The sequence below is a fragment of the Boleophthalmus pectinirostris genome, unplaced genomic scaffold, assembly GCF_026225935.1.
Source record: "Boleophthalmus pectinirostris isolate CB_2022bp ecotype Guang Dong unplaced genomic scaffold, ASM2622593v1 HiC_scaffold_14, whole genome shotgun sequence".
NCBI lineage: Eukaryota > Metazoa > Chordata > Actinopteri > Gobiiformes > Gobiidae > Boleophthalmus > Boleophthalmus pectinirostris.
The window spans coordinates 34,673,530-34,691,029 of NW_026571047.1; the positions used below are offsets into that span (position 1 = coordinate 34,673,530).

At 43.5% G+C, this 17,500-nt stretch overlaps 1 protein-coding gene across 1 annotated transcript in view; it reads left to right on the plus strand.

The window, feature by feature from the left end:
- Positions 1–17,500, plus strand: part of LOC110162901 (serine protease HTRA1B-like) — a 30,653-nt gene that overhangs the window by 9,219 nt on the left and 3,934 nt on the right. The window contains exons 2-8 of the mRNA XM_055149947.1: positions 336–435; positions 6,248–6,362; positions 6,434–6,523; positions 14,127–14,321; positions 14,706–14,738; positions 16,384–16,498; positions 16,770–16,827. Coding sequence (XP_055005922.1) covers positions 336–435; positions 6,248–6,362; positions 6,434–6,523; positions 14,127–14,321; positions 14,706–14,738; positions 16,384–16,498; positions 16,770–16,827 — 706 coding nt within the window. The remainder of the gene's footprint in view (positions 1–335; positions 436–6,247; positions 6,363–6,433; positions 6,524–14,126; positions 14,322–14,705; positions 14,739–16,383; positions 16,499–16,769; positions 16,828–17,500) is intronic.

Sequence of the window (17,500 nt, forward strand, 5' to 3'; positions counted from 1 at the left end):
TGTGTTTCAGAGTCGTCTGTGGTGGACAGTAGTACTGTGTGTACTTGTACTTCTCTGACTGCAGTACTGCGTGTACTTGTACTTGTGTTTCAGAGTCGTCTGTGTGGACAGTAGTACTGTGTGTACTTGTACTTCTCTGACTGCAGTACTGCGTGTACTTGTACTTGTGTTTCAGAGTCGTCTGTGGTGGACAGTAGTACTGTGTGTACTTGTACTTCTCTGACTGCAGTACTGCGTGTACTTGTGTTTCAGAGTCGTCTGTGGTGGACAGTAGTACTGTGTGTACTTGTACTTCTCTGACTGCAGTACTGCGTGTACTTGTACTTGTGTTTCAGAGTCGTCTGTGGTGGACAGTCTGAGGAGCAGGTATAATTTCATCGCAGACGTGGTGGAGAAAATCGCTCCGGCCGTCGTTCACATCGAACTCTACAGGAAGTAAGAGACTGACATTTATTTAAACAGCCCCAAACTCTCTGTTCCACCTGGTGACGTCATCATGTGGCCATACAGGAAGTGCTCCACTGTGTTTTTAAACTAGAATCATCTGGATCATTTCAGTGAATCTGGACTCACCTCGACTGAACTAAGAGCTGTTCACTTCATGACATCACAAGGTGGAACAGAGAGTTTGGAGCTTTGGGGATGTAACAGACTCAGAATAAAGAAACACTCAAACATGTGAAACAAACAAACACGACCACAAAGTCTGTGAAAATGAAAATAACAAACATCCATTTTACTCAAAACAGTGAAAATGTCGACAAAAAGTTTAGAAAAATACACCTAAAAATACTTAAAAAATCCTCTTGGAGATGAAGGCTGAGATTATTAAGAAGTTACCGATACGATACACACTGTAACTCGATACAGTGAGCTTTCGATTTGATTCGATATATTTCAAATCAATTCGATATGGTTCAATAAAAATCAAGTCTAAATCTCGTCTTTGACACTAAAAGTTTTTGTTAAATCGCGTCTTGTACAAAGTTCATCAGCAACACAAACATTTTAATCATCAAATGTGTCGCATCAACAACTTTCCAAAACTGTTGCTGTAACAAAATAAATTAGTAAAAATAAACCAAAAAAATCCTCTTGGTGATATATCGATACAGCAGCCCACGATATCGATACTGAATCATCACATTGAACAACACGATATTTCGATATTTCAATATTTTTGCACAGCCTTAATCTTAAAGTGTAATTTTAAATGCATTTTTACAAATTATTATTATAAATTTGACTTGTTTTTGTATCAATACCTGCGAAAAATGAGGATCTAGTGTCAATATTAGTTTTATTATCGATTATTATGTGATTATCGATCCTTTTTTCCACACAAACACTCTTACGTAACGCCCAGACTGTGTAAAGTTGTATAATCCTGTGATTTATTCCGGCTCATCATTAATGAAGTTGTTCTTGAAGTTTGTAAAAGTGCGTCAGTCCCTCCCTCATGACAGAGTCTCCAACTGTCTCCTCCGCTTTAACAAATCCATCTTTTCTTTCTTCACTCCTTTGACTTTCTGTGGCGTCCAGCGTTGACGTGATCACGCCCTTCCTCTCGAGGTTAGTCCAGATCTGGGTCCGGTCCCGTCCCTTTGCTCCAAAATCATGATCTCATTTCTCATTTTTAATATTTGTGGATCTGAGTTTGGATTTTCGCCCAAATCCTCAGAGTCCAGAGATTATGAAATCGTAGAGTTACAGTTTAGTCCAGGTTTAGTCCAGTTATAGTCCTGTTTTAATCCCATTTTGATCCCATTTTAGTCCTGGTTCAGTCCTGGTTCAGTCCTGGTTAAGTCCAGATATAGTCCTGGTTTAGTTCTGTTATAATCCAGTTATAGTCCTGGTTTAGTTCTGTTATAATCCAGTTTTAGTCCTGTTTTAGTCCTGGTTCAGTCCTGGTTTAGTCCTGGTTTAGTCCTGGTTCAGTCCTGGTTAAGTCCAGTTATAGTCCTGGTTTAGGTCTGTTATAATCCAGTTATAGTCCTGGTTTAGTTCTGTTATAATCCAGTTATAGTCCTGTTTTAGTCCAGTTATAGTCCTGGTTTAGTTCTGTTATAATCCAGTTATAGTCCTGTTTTAGTCCTGTTATAGTCCTGGTTTAGTCCTGTTATAGTCCTGGTTCAGACGTGGTTTAGTCCTGGTTTAGTCCTGTTTTAGTCCTGATTTAGTCCTGTTTTGTCCTGTTGTATAATCCTGGTTTAGTCCCAGTTCCTCTCCTGTTTTCCTGAACTGTTTCCCCCTTGTTTCTGGTCTTTGTCCGTCTCTCATTTGTTTTAGTCCTGGTTCAGTCCTGGTTCAGTCCTGGTTTAGTCCCTGTTATATAATCCTGGTTCAGTCCTGAGATATAGTCCTGGCTTAGTCCTGTTCCAGTCCTGGTTTGGTCCCTGTTTTCCTGAGGTGTTTCTCTTTTGTTTCTGGTGCGTGTCCGTCTCTCATCAGGAGCATTTTTGGAGGATGAGGAAACTTTCTGAAAACATTGTTAAACTTCCACAATCCCTCAGTGACCCAAACATGTTTGTGTCGCCACGGAAACGCAGTCACGCCATCCGATGCTCTCACCGAATATTAACACGATCACGAACACCAGGGGCTTTCCTGGTTCAGTCCTGGTCTGGTCCAAGTTCTGTCGAGGATCAGCCCTGGTTTGGTCCAGTTTTTACTTCAGCTCTGGTTTAGACCTGGTTTAGACCTGGTTTTGGACCACAGACTCTCTAAAGAAGTGGATTAAATGTGACGTCCCCCACAGAGTTCAGCTCCAGTCAAATGAAGCTCACTGAGGCAGTTATAGGGGGAAGTTGGAGCTGAGTTCCATATTAGGAATTACGAGCGTTTGTATCAGAGCAACTAAAGAGACAACAGAACTTTTTCACGACGGTCGGAAGGTTGTGGAACGTCCAGTTAAAGTTTTTCTGTGTAAATGTGTGTGTAAATGTGTGTGTAAATGTGTGTGTAAATGTGTGTGTAAATGTGTGTGTAAGTGTGTGTCGTGTTCTCCAGCAGTTTCATAAATCTGCTCCATCACCAAATCTTCAACCAACAAACTCCACAAAGAATAAACATTCTTCATGAACAATTTATCCACAAAAATCAAGAGAAGAAAGAACAAAACTTAAACTGCAAAAAAACTCGGCCAAAATGTAAGATGTAAACACTTAAATCTCTCAGAAAATAACTTAAAAGTACAGAAATAATGTGTCCACGCATCAAGTTCTCTTCAAATAAACGACGTCCAGACGAGAATGAAGCGTCTCAGAACGAGTGAGTAGAAAATAAATCTGAAAACAAAATGATGAACCTGATAGAAGTTTGAAAATCTCGACCAAATCAGAGAAATGTTCAGAGTAAAGGAACAACAACAATGACGAGCTTTATCGAACGTTCTGATCATGAAGAAAACAGAAGGAACTTGTTCACTCAGACTCATTCTTCAATTAAAACAAAAAACCGAGTTCATGATGTGGAGATTTGCACAGACTCAGAGATTTGTGCAGTTTAAATGTGAGACGTGGAACTGTGAACATCTGTAGGATTTAAATCTCTGTCTGTGTCACATCATGAACTCGATTTTTAGTTTTAATTCTGGAACGAGTCTGAGTGAAAAAGTTCTTCTGTTTTCTTCAGGATCAGAACATGAGTTGAGTTTGTGTCTCGTTGTTTCCTTTAAGTTTTGTTCTTTCTTCTCTTGATATTTGGGGATAAATTGTTCATGAAGAATGTTTCTCCTTTGTGGAGTTTGTTGGTTCAAGATTTTACACACATTTACACACACACACAGTCAGTGCTGGGAGTGTTACTTTTAAAATGTAATCCCCTACAGATTACAGATTACACACACCAAAATGTAGTTTGTAACAGAATCCATTCAATTACTTAAAGTGAGTAATGTAATCTGATTACTTTGGATTACTTGATTTGCTGTAGAGAAACAAAGACGAGGAAATCTTCACATAAGAAGTTTTGTTTGATAAAAGAAAATAAAAAGTCCAGACTTTATTTAACTAAATCAAAAATATTATTGATAGAAAACGAAGAAACATGTCCACACAGCAGGAGTTAGTCCTGGTTTAGACCTGGTTTAGATCTCGTTTAGATCTAGTTTAGATCTACTTTTAGTCCTGTTTTAGTCCTGGTTTTAGTCCTGGTTTTAGACCAGTTTTAGACCTGGTTTAGTTTTCGGGAATGAGTGGAATTACCGGGGGAGGAAAAAAAAAAGGGATTTAGCTCAAAATGTGAAAACAGTAAAATCCCTCTGTGTAATCCATTTATTTCAACAAAGTAACTGTAATCCAATTACCACTCACTGAAACAGTAACTGTAACTGAATACAGTTACTCATCATTTGTACTCTGATTACATAACTCCAGTGCATGTAATCTGTTACTCCCGACACTGGACACACATTTACACAGAAGAACATTAACCGGACGTTCCACAAACCTCCAGCCAGACACTTCAGACTCGTGTGAACAGGTTTTCTCAGGAGCGACGAGGTTGAAGGTTTCGCCTCTTCCCACTCGCTCAATCAAACCTGTTGTTAATCCGACTTGACTTCAGGGAAAGAAGGCGTCTGATTGGTCTGTTATTAATGTTCAGATCTTTATTTATATTTATAAATTGCGAAATAAAAACCCCAGGATCATGTAGAGTCGAGCAGGTTCAGACCTAAAATCTAATAAGTCGACCTTACTTGAAAAATTCTAGGAAACCGATTGCACAGAGGGAGGATACAGAGACGTCCCGGGATGATCCGGGAATGAGCGGCAGCTGTAGGACAAACAGGAAGACCCGGAACAGACTGGGAATTGGATCTGGACTCTTGTCAATAACACGTCACTGTTGAATTTACTCGTCTCAAGTTGGTCAGAGTTTAATTGACAGTAATGTGCGTTTTTCACCCTGAACGTCTCTGTTACTTTACCACAAACATGAGGCAACGTTTATATGACGACGTTTGAACAGACGACACAAAAGTGGAGTGGAGAAAGTGTGGAGTTGGATTGTGTGTGATGCCAGGCGGCGACGCTCGGCGGCGACGCTCGGTGGAGATGTTTGTGACGTAAACACATACACGACCTGAGCACATGTGACCAGAGTTTTGTGTCTTGGGCAGTGTAGACGGAAACTCTACAATGGAGAATATTCAGCTTTTCCACTCTGGAGGGAAGTTTCAGATATTTGTGTTTTTAAGCCCCAAAACACCGTCACCGTCTAAACCAGGAGAGTCAAACTCATGTTGTTCTGGGGGTCGTGTCCAACCGACTTTGATCTCAAAGTGTCCAGATCAGAAAACTCATGTCATATAAACCCCAAAAATAACAAGAAGTTCAAATATTTGTGCAGAGAAACACAAATCTATTACACAAATCTTTTTAGCTGATGAACTCTTTCTTTTACAAAATATTATAATATTATGAACAACCTGAAACTTTAAGAAAAATACTATTTCAACACAAAGTTTGAACATGAACTTGTCTGTAAACAGAATAAGTTCATTTTTGTTGTAAAATCCTGCACTCGGCTCCACTTTTCTCATGTTGGACATTTTTCTGATGAGGGTGTCACGGTCAACAGTCAAAACGATCGTCCTTTAAGAGCGTTTGGAAAGAGACAAGTCTTCATTTGTGCTGCTCTGGTGGGAGGGGCCACGTACAGAGACGCTGGAGACGCTGCTGTGATAAACACCACACAAAATTAACACGATTTTAATAGAAAATATCATTAAAATATTTTAGTAGAAAATCAGCCGAGGGCCAGATTAAAGGTCTTGGAGGGCCGGATCTGGCCCCCGGGCCGAGTGTTTGACACCTGTGATCTAAACGAAAGACACTTCCTATCAAATATTTTGTCGGTTTAACCCACAAGTGTTCTCATGTAAACAGACCCTAAGATCCACAAATTAGTAGCTGTGAGTGAACGAGCTGAAACCAAATTAACCCTGGTGTAAACAAAGTGAAGTAGAGCCAGAGTCGATGGAGCCAGAAGTGCGTCCATGCTCACTTCCTGTTTGGAACGAGGTGGACGTGTTTAAAAACTCTGAAGAGCATCTGATAATTCAAACAGAATCTCAAGTCTAATCAGAATCACAGTGTTTGTCAGAAAACTCACAGTCAGATGTTTTTGTTGGTGACGGTTGTGCGACGGTTGTGCGACGGTTGTGCGACGGTTGTGCGACGGTTGTGCGACGGTTGTGCGACGGTTGTGCGGTTCTGTCGGTGACGCTCTGTTGTTTTGTCAGACTGATGTTCTCGAAGCGCGAGGTGGCCGTGGCGAGCGGCTCCGGCTTCATCGTGTCTGAGGACGGACTCATCGTCACCAACGCCCACGTGGTCACCAACAAACAACGAGTCACGGTAAAGAACCGCACATGTTCACGAACACTGAACAAACGACGCGCTGACGCAGTCCCACGTGTGTCCTGCAGGTGGAGCTGAAGAGCGGAGCCACGTTCGACGCTAAAATCAAAGACGTGGACGAGAAAGCCGACATCGCTCTGATCAAGATCGACACGCCGGTGAGTAACGGGTTTAGACCTGGTTTAGACCTGGTTTAGACCTGGTTTAGACCTGGTTTAGACCTGGTTTAGTCCTGGTTTAGACCTGGTTTAGTCCTGGTTTAGTCCTGGTTTAGACCTGGTTTAGTCCTGGTTTAGACCTGGTTTAGATCTGGTTTAGTCCTGGTTTAGTCCTGGTTTAGACCTGGTTTGGTCCTGGTTTAGTCCCTGGTTTAGTCCTGGTTTAGACCTGGTTTAGATCTGGTTTACTCCTGGTTTAGTCCTGGTTTAGACCCGGTTTAGTCCTGGTTTAGACCCGGTTTAGTCCTGGTTTAGACCTGGTTTAGACCTGGTTTAGTCCTGGTTTAGTCCTGGTTTAGACCTGGTTTAGATCTGGTTTAGTCCTGGTTTAGTCCTGATTTAGACCCGGTTTAGTCCTGGTTTAGACCCGGTTTAGTCCTGGTTTAGACCCGGTTTAGTCCTGGTTTAGACCCGGTTTAGACCTGGTTTAGTCCTGGTTTAGTCCTGGTTTAGTCCTGGTTTAGACCTGGTTTAGGACCTGTTTAGTTTAGACCTGGTTTACCTGGTTTAGACCTGGTTTAGCCTGGTTTAGACCTGGTTTAGTCCTGGTTTAGTCCTGGTTTAGACCTGGTTTAGTCCTGGTTTAGGGTTTAGTCCTGGTTTAGTCCTGGTTTAGACCTGGTTTAGTCCTGGTTTAGTCCTGGTTTAGACCTGGTTTAGCCTGGTTTAGACCTGGTTTAGTCCTGGTTTAGACCTGGTTTAGTCCTGGTTTAGACCTGGTTTAGTCCTGGTTTAGTCCTGGTTTAGTCCTGGTTTAGTCCTGGTTTAGACCTGGTTTAGTCCTGGTTTAGACCTGGTTTTAGTCCTGGTTAGTCCTGGTTTAACCTGGTTTACCTTAGACCTGGTTTAGACCTTTTAGTCCTGGTTTAGACCTGGTTTAGTCCTGGTTTAGACCTGGTTTAGACCTGGTTTAGACCTGGGTCCTGGTTTAGTCCTGGTTTAGACCTGGTTTAGACCTGGTTTAGACCTGGTTTGACCTGTTTAGTCCTGGTTTAGACCTGGTTTAGTCCTGGTTTAGACCTGGTTTAGACCTGGTTTAGACCTGGTTTAGACCTGGTTTAGTCCTGGTTTAGACCTGGTTTAGTCCTGGTTTAGTCCTGGTTTGGTCCTGGTTTAGTCCTGGTTTAGACCTGGTTTAGTCCTGGTTTAGACCTGGTTTAGTCCTGGTTTAGTCCTGGTTTAGACCTGGTTTAGTCCTGGTTAGTCCTGGTTTAGTCCTGGTTTAGACCTGGTTTAGTCCTGGTTTAGTCCTGGTTTAGTCCTGGTTTAGACCTGGTTTAGACCTGGTTTAGACCTGGTTTAGACCTGGTTTAGTAAGAATACAAGAAAAGAATCCCTACAAAATCCGACCTTTCTGAAAGTCGTTTCAGCTGAACATGAAGAGTCTGATTTCACATAAATTCTTTAAACTGTGTGGGACATTTCCTTCTGGGCCGGAGCTGCAGAACCTCGGGCGGCCACTTGGTCCACGCTCAGACTGCAGGGTTTAGTCCCTCAGAGGTTCAGGCAGGTTCCCCTGAGGTCCATGTGCGTTTACTAGATCTAGATTGTTCTAAAGACATTCAGGAAAGGTTCTGCTCTGTCCTGTCAGTGGACCTTTTGTAGAGTTTTTTCTCACGACAGCACCTGTTGCATCAAACGTTTAATTGGAACCAGAAGCTCAGTCTGGTTGGTTTTGGTTGGTTTTGGTTGGTTTTGGTTGGTTTTGGTTGGTTTGTGTTGGTTTTGGTTGGTGTGAAAGCTTCAGTCGCACTTGGATCTGCTCTAAACCAAACAGACCGGACCTCAGTAAAGAGGTGGTCTCGGTCCACTTGACTCTTCACCAAAGCCCAAACTCTGGTGTGGTCCCTGTGGTGAGACGTGAACTCAGGTCCAAATCAGAGATGCATCATGGGAGGGGACAGAACCTGCTCTGTGGGTCTTTGGAACAATCTTGGTCTCATAGTCTCCGTCCAGTCTGCAGCCTGAAGTGACCTGATCTGATCTTTTAATGTCAGTCAGAACCACACAGATCAGATTTTTTTCAAATGTGACCCAGGCCACTTGGATCTGTCCTAAAACCCAAACAGATCTGATCTTTAACATGTGACTTCAGTCTGAACGTCCAGGTCACGTTCATCCACACGTGTCACAAACCTTCTTCTCGCCGCAGTGACTCCACTTCCCCACCACTTTATCTCTTTCATGATTTAAAAATCCTCTTTCTGAACTTTTGCACCACATTTCACAAATAATAATCACAGTTTGGACTTGGATCTAAACTGGAAGTGCAGAGTCTGACCTTTGACACTTCAGAGTCTCAGAGCGACTGGTTTTACTGGAAACAGGAAACAGCTGACGATGACGAGTCCAAGTCCAACCCGAGCTCGAACAGAAGATCTAAATATTTGTCTGAACCCGCTGGACGTTGGTCAGGTTTCCGTGCTGTAGTTACCAGACCTTCTTTTTTCTGTTTTATTTTTGTTTAGACCTGGAAATTACAAACAGACTCCAAACGTAACATAAGACAGAAGTGTAACGGTTCATGTTGACTCGTCCCGGTTCAGGACGTTTGGTTCGGTGCAGGTCTGTGCACCAGTGAGTTCGTACAGTTTGTGTTTTTACATTTGGTCACTACATGTGCAGCTCCACGGAGACTCGACTCTTTAATATTCAGGGAGGAACTCGTCCGTGATTGGGGCAGAGTTTCCTGCAGCGCTTTATAGTTCAGGCAGCCACCTTCCCAACATCTGCCCCCCGCCTACGTCCCTCTGAACCACAAGAGTCCTCACAAAACTACAGTCCTCACTTCTGCCTTTTACCAGCGAGAATCAATGGAACTGTTACAACTGTTACAACTGTTGAGCTTTACTTTTTGAAAAGTTTAGTTTTTACATTTTACAAGGAAAACATTTTTTATATTTGAAACATTTGTTGCTTATTTGAGAATATTTTATTGAACTCATGAGTTTTACCAAGCAGCACTTTGCATTTATTTGGTTTAGTCCTGGTTTAGTCCTAGTTTAGTCCTGGTTTTAGACCTGGTTTTAGACCTGGTTTAGACCTGGTTTAGTTTCTGGGAATGAGTGGAATTACCGGGGGAGAAAAAAAAAAGGGGGGGTTATAGCTCAAAATGTGAAAACAGGAAAATCCCGCCATGTAATCCATTTATTTCAACAAAGTAACTGTAATCCAATTACATCATTTATTTTAAATTCCCGTGTGTATAAAGTTCAAACTAATTGTTGGTTTAATAAAAACACAAATTGTTTTGTATTTTGTTCCCAAACTGAACTGAAAATGAACCGAACTGTGACCTGAAAACCGACGTACGAACAGAACAGAACAGAACAGAACCGTTACACGTCTGTCGGAAAACCACATGAACCTCACTGGACTGGATCTACTGAAGGGTGAAAAGTTCTCAAAATGTCGCCTATAAACACAAACACAGATGCACAGACACAGATGCACACACACACACACACACACACACCTGTGTTTAACCAGGTGCACAGTTGTGTTTGTTTAGAAAATACAACCTTTAATTATGTCATAATCACAGCGCGGCTGCTGTCTGCTCGTCCTGTCATCTCCGTGTGCAGGTTGTGGGTTCAACTCCTCGTGTCTGCGTGACGGCTGCTTGTTCTGCCTGTGTTTCGTGGCAGAGTGGTTTGCCCGTGTGGTGTTTTCGTAACGTGCTCGGTCATGTAACCCGCCGCTCTCCTGCACATGCTCAGTGCTCCACTTTCTTGTGTAAGGTTTAATTTTACAATCCCCACGTGGAAAACTTTACCAAATATTCCCGTTTCATGACTCAGCGCTTTTCAGTGAAGCCCCAAAAACCTCAAAGTGCCCGAGGAAATCCAGGTTTAATAATGTGACCCAGGCTTCGCTTACGACAGCGGCCAAACGAGGCAAACTCAGGCCAGAGCTCTGAGCTCTGAATCACGACGTGTAAGGACAGAACAAAGTCGGCCAAAGAGCGAGAGGAGGAAGACGGGAAATTACAAACAGACGAAAGAAAATATTTGTCAGTACTTTTCCTAAACTCAATTTTAACTTTGTGAACCCGTCATTTTGTGGGTCGTCACGATACTAAAACTTCAACCTCAATTTCAGAAATAAAGAACAGACTTGACTCTGATATCGATGAGAATAAAAAACTTCTTTCTTTAGACGATCTCCTGAGATTTTCCACATGAATCTGATCTGTGTGATCCTCTGTGCGCAGGAAGGTTCCACACTGTTCCTTTTCTTACCAAGAGATTTCTTTATTTTTCGGGTCAGCTGCTCTTTCCAGTTATTTAAAAACTGTTTTGATTTGAGAGTTAGTTGGAAATGATTTTTTTTGATATTTAGAGATAATTTGTTCATTTTGAACCATCATCATACAGATTTAGTTTAGTTTATTAGAACATTAAAGTTTGAATTGGATGTGAATAAAGTCGTATCATCAGAGAACATTACTGGGATAAAATGTTGAGATATTTAACAAAAGTCGTTTATGTACAATAAAAATAATAAAGGACCTAAAATGGAGCAAATAAAACTCTGTAGCCACTTCAAAAACATTTTATGAAAACCATATTTGTATAATTTTGCAAAAAGAACTGTATGATCGACTCTAACAAAAACTTTTGACAAATCCAAAAAAATACTACAAGTAAAATGACTGTTGTCTAATGTCGACGTTATGTCATTTAATAAATGAACTAAAGCCACAGACGTGAGTTTAACAGAAACCATATTGATACTTGTAAAGAATTATATTATAATTATTATATATAATGAATTATTATTGATATAAGAAAATAACCTTTTATAAACCACTTTCACTAAATACTTTTGAAAAGTAAAGTCAAATAGACATGAGTCTAGAGTCTTGAAACAGACTCTGCTTTAAATAAAGATTCAACTGGACTTGAACCAACATCTTATTAGATAGATTTTTATCTCTACTGTTCCCAGATCAGATGTTTGGAGACGTGTGCAGACGCTCGTCTGTCAGCAAAACTGTTTTAAACAAATGTATAAAGAGAAAGCCACACTTGGGAACATTCTCCATGGACATAGACACTGTTTGTTTTATGCCATAAAGTGAAAGATTATAGCCAAAGAAACAACGTGTCCCTGGAGTCGAGCACGAGAAGCTCGTCCAGGTCAAACTGGAGTCAAACTGGAGTCAAACTGGAGTCAAACTGGAGTCAGGTTTGATGTTTTTCTGTGGTTTTCAGTGGAATAAAAACATCCAGAGTGAAAAACAAACAGACGAGACAAAACAGGGAGCAGAATGTGATGAGTGGATGAAAATGTAGGTCAGATGTTTTTGTGTCAACCCTGAGTCATCCTCAAATATTTCCTGAGCGTTTCATCTTTTCCTTCTCTTTCTCTCTCTCTTTTCTCACACACAAACACTCTTCTTCTCTTCTCTTCTTCTCTTCTCCTCCTCCTCCTCGTCGTCGTCTTCCTCTCGGTCTCATGTTGGTCTGATGTTCTCGTCTTGGCTCCAGCTGTTGTGGTGGTGACTGAGCTGTTTGAACTTGTCTCTGAATCGGAGCCACAGCTGCAAATTTCAATCTCAAATCTGAAACGTCAAATAGTTTTAGATCAAATCCGTCCAAATCTGCCCAAATCCGTCCGAGTCTGCACAAATATCTGACGCTCTGAATCATTTTTTTTTACCAGAACTGCAGAAAATCATGCCAGAATTCAAAACCAAAGACACCTGGACTCTGGTCTCTGATCTGGTCCCTGGTCTGGTCTCTGGTCTGGTCTCTGATCTCTTATCTGGTTCTGAGGTCTGGTTCTGGGGTCTAGTTTTGGGGTCTGGTTTCTGGTCTAGTTTTGGGGTCTGGTTTCTGGTCTAGTTTTGGGGTCTGGTTTCTGGTCTAGTTTTGGGGTCTGGTTTCTGGTCTAGTTTTGGGTCTAGTTTTGGGGTCTGGTTTTGAGGTCTGGTTTTTCTGGTCTAGTTTTGGGGTCTGGTTTCTGGTCTAGTTTTGGGGTCTGGTTTCTGGTCTGGTTTTGGGGTCTGGGTCTGGTTCTGATTTCCTTGAGTGAGTGAAGTGGGTCAGTGGGACAAACATGTGGAAGCAGTTTTTTTTTTTTTTTTTTTTGAGACTAAAAACCCGACTCGGTCCTGATCCTGATCCTGATCCAAGATGAAAATAAAAACTCTCTTTGTTAAGACAAAATCTGTGATTTTCCACATTAAATGGCAGAACTTTCTGTTCTGTTTCCATGTGTCCTTCTGCTCCTCTGTGTTTTTAAAGTCCGTTCTCTCTCATCTAACGTCCTTTTCCGTTTGTGGGATAAAAGACAAAAATAAAAGATGGAGGAAACTGTGTGCAGATGTTTGGACGGACGCTGTAGTGACTCTGACTCTGACATAACCTGGTCCTGGTCCTGGTCCTGGTCCTGGTCCTGGCCCTGGTCCCGGCCCTGGTCCCGGCCCCGGTCCCGGCCCTGGTCCCGGGGGCGAGGCGGGGCATCTGGATTAACTGTTCTGGTTTTAAACTAACTTTGACCCATAAACGTCTCGTAAACAAGCGGAAATATCAGGATTTATGAGACGCCCCGAGTCAACGAGGAAAAGACTGAAAGGAAAAGGATGTTTTAGTCCTGAGTCTGGTTAGTCTTGGTTTAGTCTTAGTTTAGTCTTGGTTCAGTCCTGGTTCAGTCTTGTTTCAGTTCTGGTTTAGTTCTGGTCCAGTCCTGGTCCTGGTCTGGTCCTGGTCCAGTCCTGGTCCTGGTCTGGTCCTGGTCTGGTCCTGGCTCAGTCCTGGTCCTGGTCTGGTCCTGGCTCAGTCCTGGTCCTGGTCCTGGTCTGGTCCTGGCTCAGTCCTGGTCCTGGTCTGGTCCTGGTCCTGGTCCTGGTCTGGTCCTGGTCTGGTCTGGTCCTGGCTCAGTCTGGTCTGTCTGTCCTGCTCAGTCCTGGTCCTGGTCTGGTCCTGGTCCTGGTCCTGGTCTGGTCTGGTCCTGGTCCTGGTCTGGTCCTGGCTCAGTCCTGGTCCTGGTCCTGGTCTGGTCCTGGCTCAGTCCTGGTCCTGGTCTGGTCCTGGTCCTGGTCCTGGTCTGGTCCTGGTCCTGGTCTGGTCCTGGCTCAGTCCTGGTCCTGGTCTGGTCCTGGCTCAGTCCTGGTCCTGGTCTGGTCCTGGTCCTGGTCTGGTCCTGGCTCAGTCCTGGTCCTGGTCTGGTCCTGGTGTCTGTCCTGGCTCCAGTCCTGGTCCTGGCTCAGTCCTGGTCCTGGCTCAGTCCTGGTCTGGTCTGGTCCTGGCTCAGTCCTGGTCCTGGTCTGGTCCTGGTCCAGTCCTGGTCCTGGCTCAGTCCTGGTCCTGGTCCTGGCTCAGTCCTGGTCCTGGTCTGGTCCTGGTCTGGTCCTGGTCCAGTCCTGGTCCTGGTCTGGTCCTGGTCCTGGTCCTGGTCTGGTCCTGGTCCTGGCTCAGTCCTGGTCCTGGTCTGGTCCTGGCTCAGTCCTGGTCCTGGTCCTGGTCCTGGTCTGGTCCTGGTCCGGTCCTGGTCCAGTCCCGGTCCTGGCTGAGTCTCGGTCCTGCCTCTGTGACAGGTGAAGCTCCCGGTCCTGTCTCTGGGTCGTTCTTCTGACCTTCGTCCTGGAGAGTTCGTGGTGGCCATCGGGAGTCCGTTCTCCCTGCAGAACACGGTGACCACGGGGATCGTCAGCACCACCCAGAGAGGAGGACGCGAGCTCGGCCTGAGGAACAACGACATGGACTACATCCAGACGGACGCCATCATCAACGTGAGACCTCCTCTGCATCTGCTGACGCTCTCACCTTCTACCCCTGCATCATCTCACCTTCTGACCCTCCTCTCACCCTCCTCTGTTCTCCTCTGTTCCTCTCTCCTCTGATGTTCTCCTCTGTTCCTCTGCTCCTCTGATGTTCTCCTCTGTTCCTCTGACGTTCTCCTCTGACCTTCTCACCTTCTGACCCTCCTCTCACCCTCCTCTCGCCCCTCTGCTCCTCTGATGTTCTCCTCTGTTCCTCTGCTCCTCTGACGTTCTCCTCTGTCTCCTCTTCTCCTCTGATGTTCTCCTCTGTTCCTCTGCTCCTCTGACCTTCTCCTTTGCTCTTTTCTCCTTTTGCTGAATGAAAACGTTTGACTCTTGTTCTTCTCGTTCCAGTACGGTAACTCTGGAGGTCCGTTAGTGAACTTGGTGAGTACAGACTTGTGTACTTCCTCGTGTTCTTGGAGAACTTCATGTATTTGCAGTAACCCGTGGTAGTATTTGTAGTACTCGTAGTATTTGTAGTATTGTTTGGTCCGTGTGCACCGAGGACTCGCTGAGCTCATGTTTGGCTCCAGCTCCACATCTGAGACTCATTATGATGTTTTGAGTCGACGGGAGCAGAGACACGACTGGACTCACTTAGACCTGGTTTAGTTCTGGTTCAGACCTGCTTCAGACCTGAATCTGTGTGTCATTCATTTATTTGTTTTTCAAAATAAACCAAAAATTAAAAAAAAAAAAACAAAACAAAAAAACTGTTTTCTTTCATTTTCATTATTTGTCTCCAAAACCAAAACGAAAAAAAAAAAACAGATAAAAATTAGATTTTTCAGTTTTGTGTTAAATGACAAATGGAAAAAACAGATAACGGACTGAACCAGGACTAAACTGTTTTACTTCCTGGTCTCAGTCCTGGTCTGGTTCCGGTCTGGTCCCGGTCTGGTCCTGGCCTCAGTCCTGGTCTTAGTCCCAGTCTCAGTCCCAGTCTGGTCCCGGTCTCAATTCTGGTCTGGTCCTGGCCTAAATCCTGGCCTTAGTCCCAGTCTCAGTCCCAGTCTGATCCTGGTCTGGTCCCGGTCTTTTTCCGGTCTGGTCCTGGACCTGGTTTGGTCCTGGTTCAGTCCGTTATCCGTTTTTTTTTCCATTTTTCATTTAAACACAAAATCAGAAACTGAAAAAAAGAATCATTATCTGTTTTTCCATTTTGGTTTTGGAGACAAATAATGAAGAAAACTGTTGTTTTTTCATTTTCTTATTTTTGGTTTTATTTTGAAAAACAAATGAATCACAGATTGACCTGAGATAGACCCGGTTTAGACCTGGTTTAGATCTTGGTTTGATCCTCAGAAATGTTCTGAGTGGGTTTGACGTTTCCTCAGAGTTCAGCTCCAGTCAAATGAAGCTCATTGAGGCTGCAGCTACAGGAGTGAATCTGGAGCTGAGTTCAGTATCAGGAATTTATTTACGGACAAAAGAGTGAAATAAAAACCTCAGGATCCTGCAGAGTCATTTAAGACCAAAACAACGAGGCTCTGTGGTCGGACCTCATTCATACCTCGTTTAGTCCTGGTTTAGTCCTGGTTTAGTCCTGGTTTAGTCCTGGTTTAGTTTACCTGGGTCCTGGTTTAGTCCTGGTTTAGTCCTGGTTTAGACCTGGTTTACCTGGTTTCCTGGTTTAGTCCTGGTTTAGTCCTGGTTTAGACCTGGTTTAGTCCTGGTTTAGACCTGGTTTAGTCCTGGTTTAGTCCTGGTTTACCTGGTTTCCTGGTTTAGTCCTGGTTTAGACCTGGTTTAGACCTGGTTTAGTCCTGGTTTAGTCCTGGTTTAGACCTGGTTTACCTGGTTTAGTCCTGGTTTAGTCCTGGTTTAGACCTGGTTTAGACCTGGTTTAGTCCTGGTTTAGACCTGGTTTGGACCTGGTTTGGACCTGGTTTAGACCTGGTTTAGACCTGGTTTGGACCTGGTTTAGCTCCAGTTTTCAGACCCTGGTTTTGTAAAGTCTGACACTGATTATTTTGGTCGTGTCTTTATAAATTCTGGTGCAGTATTTGAATCGTCTGGTCTTTCGCAGGACGGGGAGGTGATCGGGATCAACACTCTGAAGGTCACGGCCGGAATCTCCTTTGCCATTCCCTCCGACAAGATCCGACAGTTCCTCTCCGAATCCCACGACAGACAGGCCAAAGGTACACAAGGTTTTTTAGATTTTATGGTCATTTTCAAGCGCGATTACGACACCAAAACAGAGACACACGTGGAATCTGTGTATAAAACACAAATAACAGAGACAGACTGAAGATCCACAGGTTTAATCACAACACAAGACAAAAACATGAATATCCAGAATAAACACCAGAGTCACACACTCAACTTGAAACTACAAGAACGTGTGTGGAATGATTCCTGTGTTTAGATTCAGACATAATGTGATAATAAATCAAATATTTTCTGTTTCAGGAAAAACGTCACCAAAGAAAAAATACATTGGGGTCAGAATGATGTCGCTCACTCCCAGGTAAGACTCCTGTGTGTGTGTGTGTGTGTGTGTGTTTATTTATGTATTTATTTATTTATTGATTGAACAGGGACAGTGCAGATTCATGAACATCTACATCACTGCAGTGTAAATATGACAGATTATAGCAAAAATGTTCATTTCTGTCTTTAGTCCTTTGGAAGTTTTCGATGTCGTGACGTTCACTCACTTTGTAGTTGTTTTTTAACTCTATTTAACTTTATGTTTTAGTAAGTAAGTAAATAAGTAAGTCTTTTTTTTCTTTAGCACTTTTCACACACATTTTTGTCACAAAGACACTTTACAAATCATTATTCAGCAATATTCATTCACTCTACACCTGCTGAAGGTGAACGACTGTTGTAGCCACAGCTGCCCTGGGGCAGACTGAACCACGGCCACCAGTCTGCGCCATCGGTCCCTCCGACCACCACCATCACTCACACACACACACACACACACACACACACACACACACACACACACCACTCTCATACTAGGCAATGTGGGTGAAGTGTCTTGCCCAAGGACACAACGACACATATTCCCACTGGCTCCTCCTGTGGAAACAGATTTTCCCAGAATCTCCATCCAAGAACTAAGACCAGACCAGACCCGGTCCTGCTGAGCTTCTGAGATCTGACAGGATCAGGCTTTGACAAACTGGTTGTTT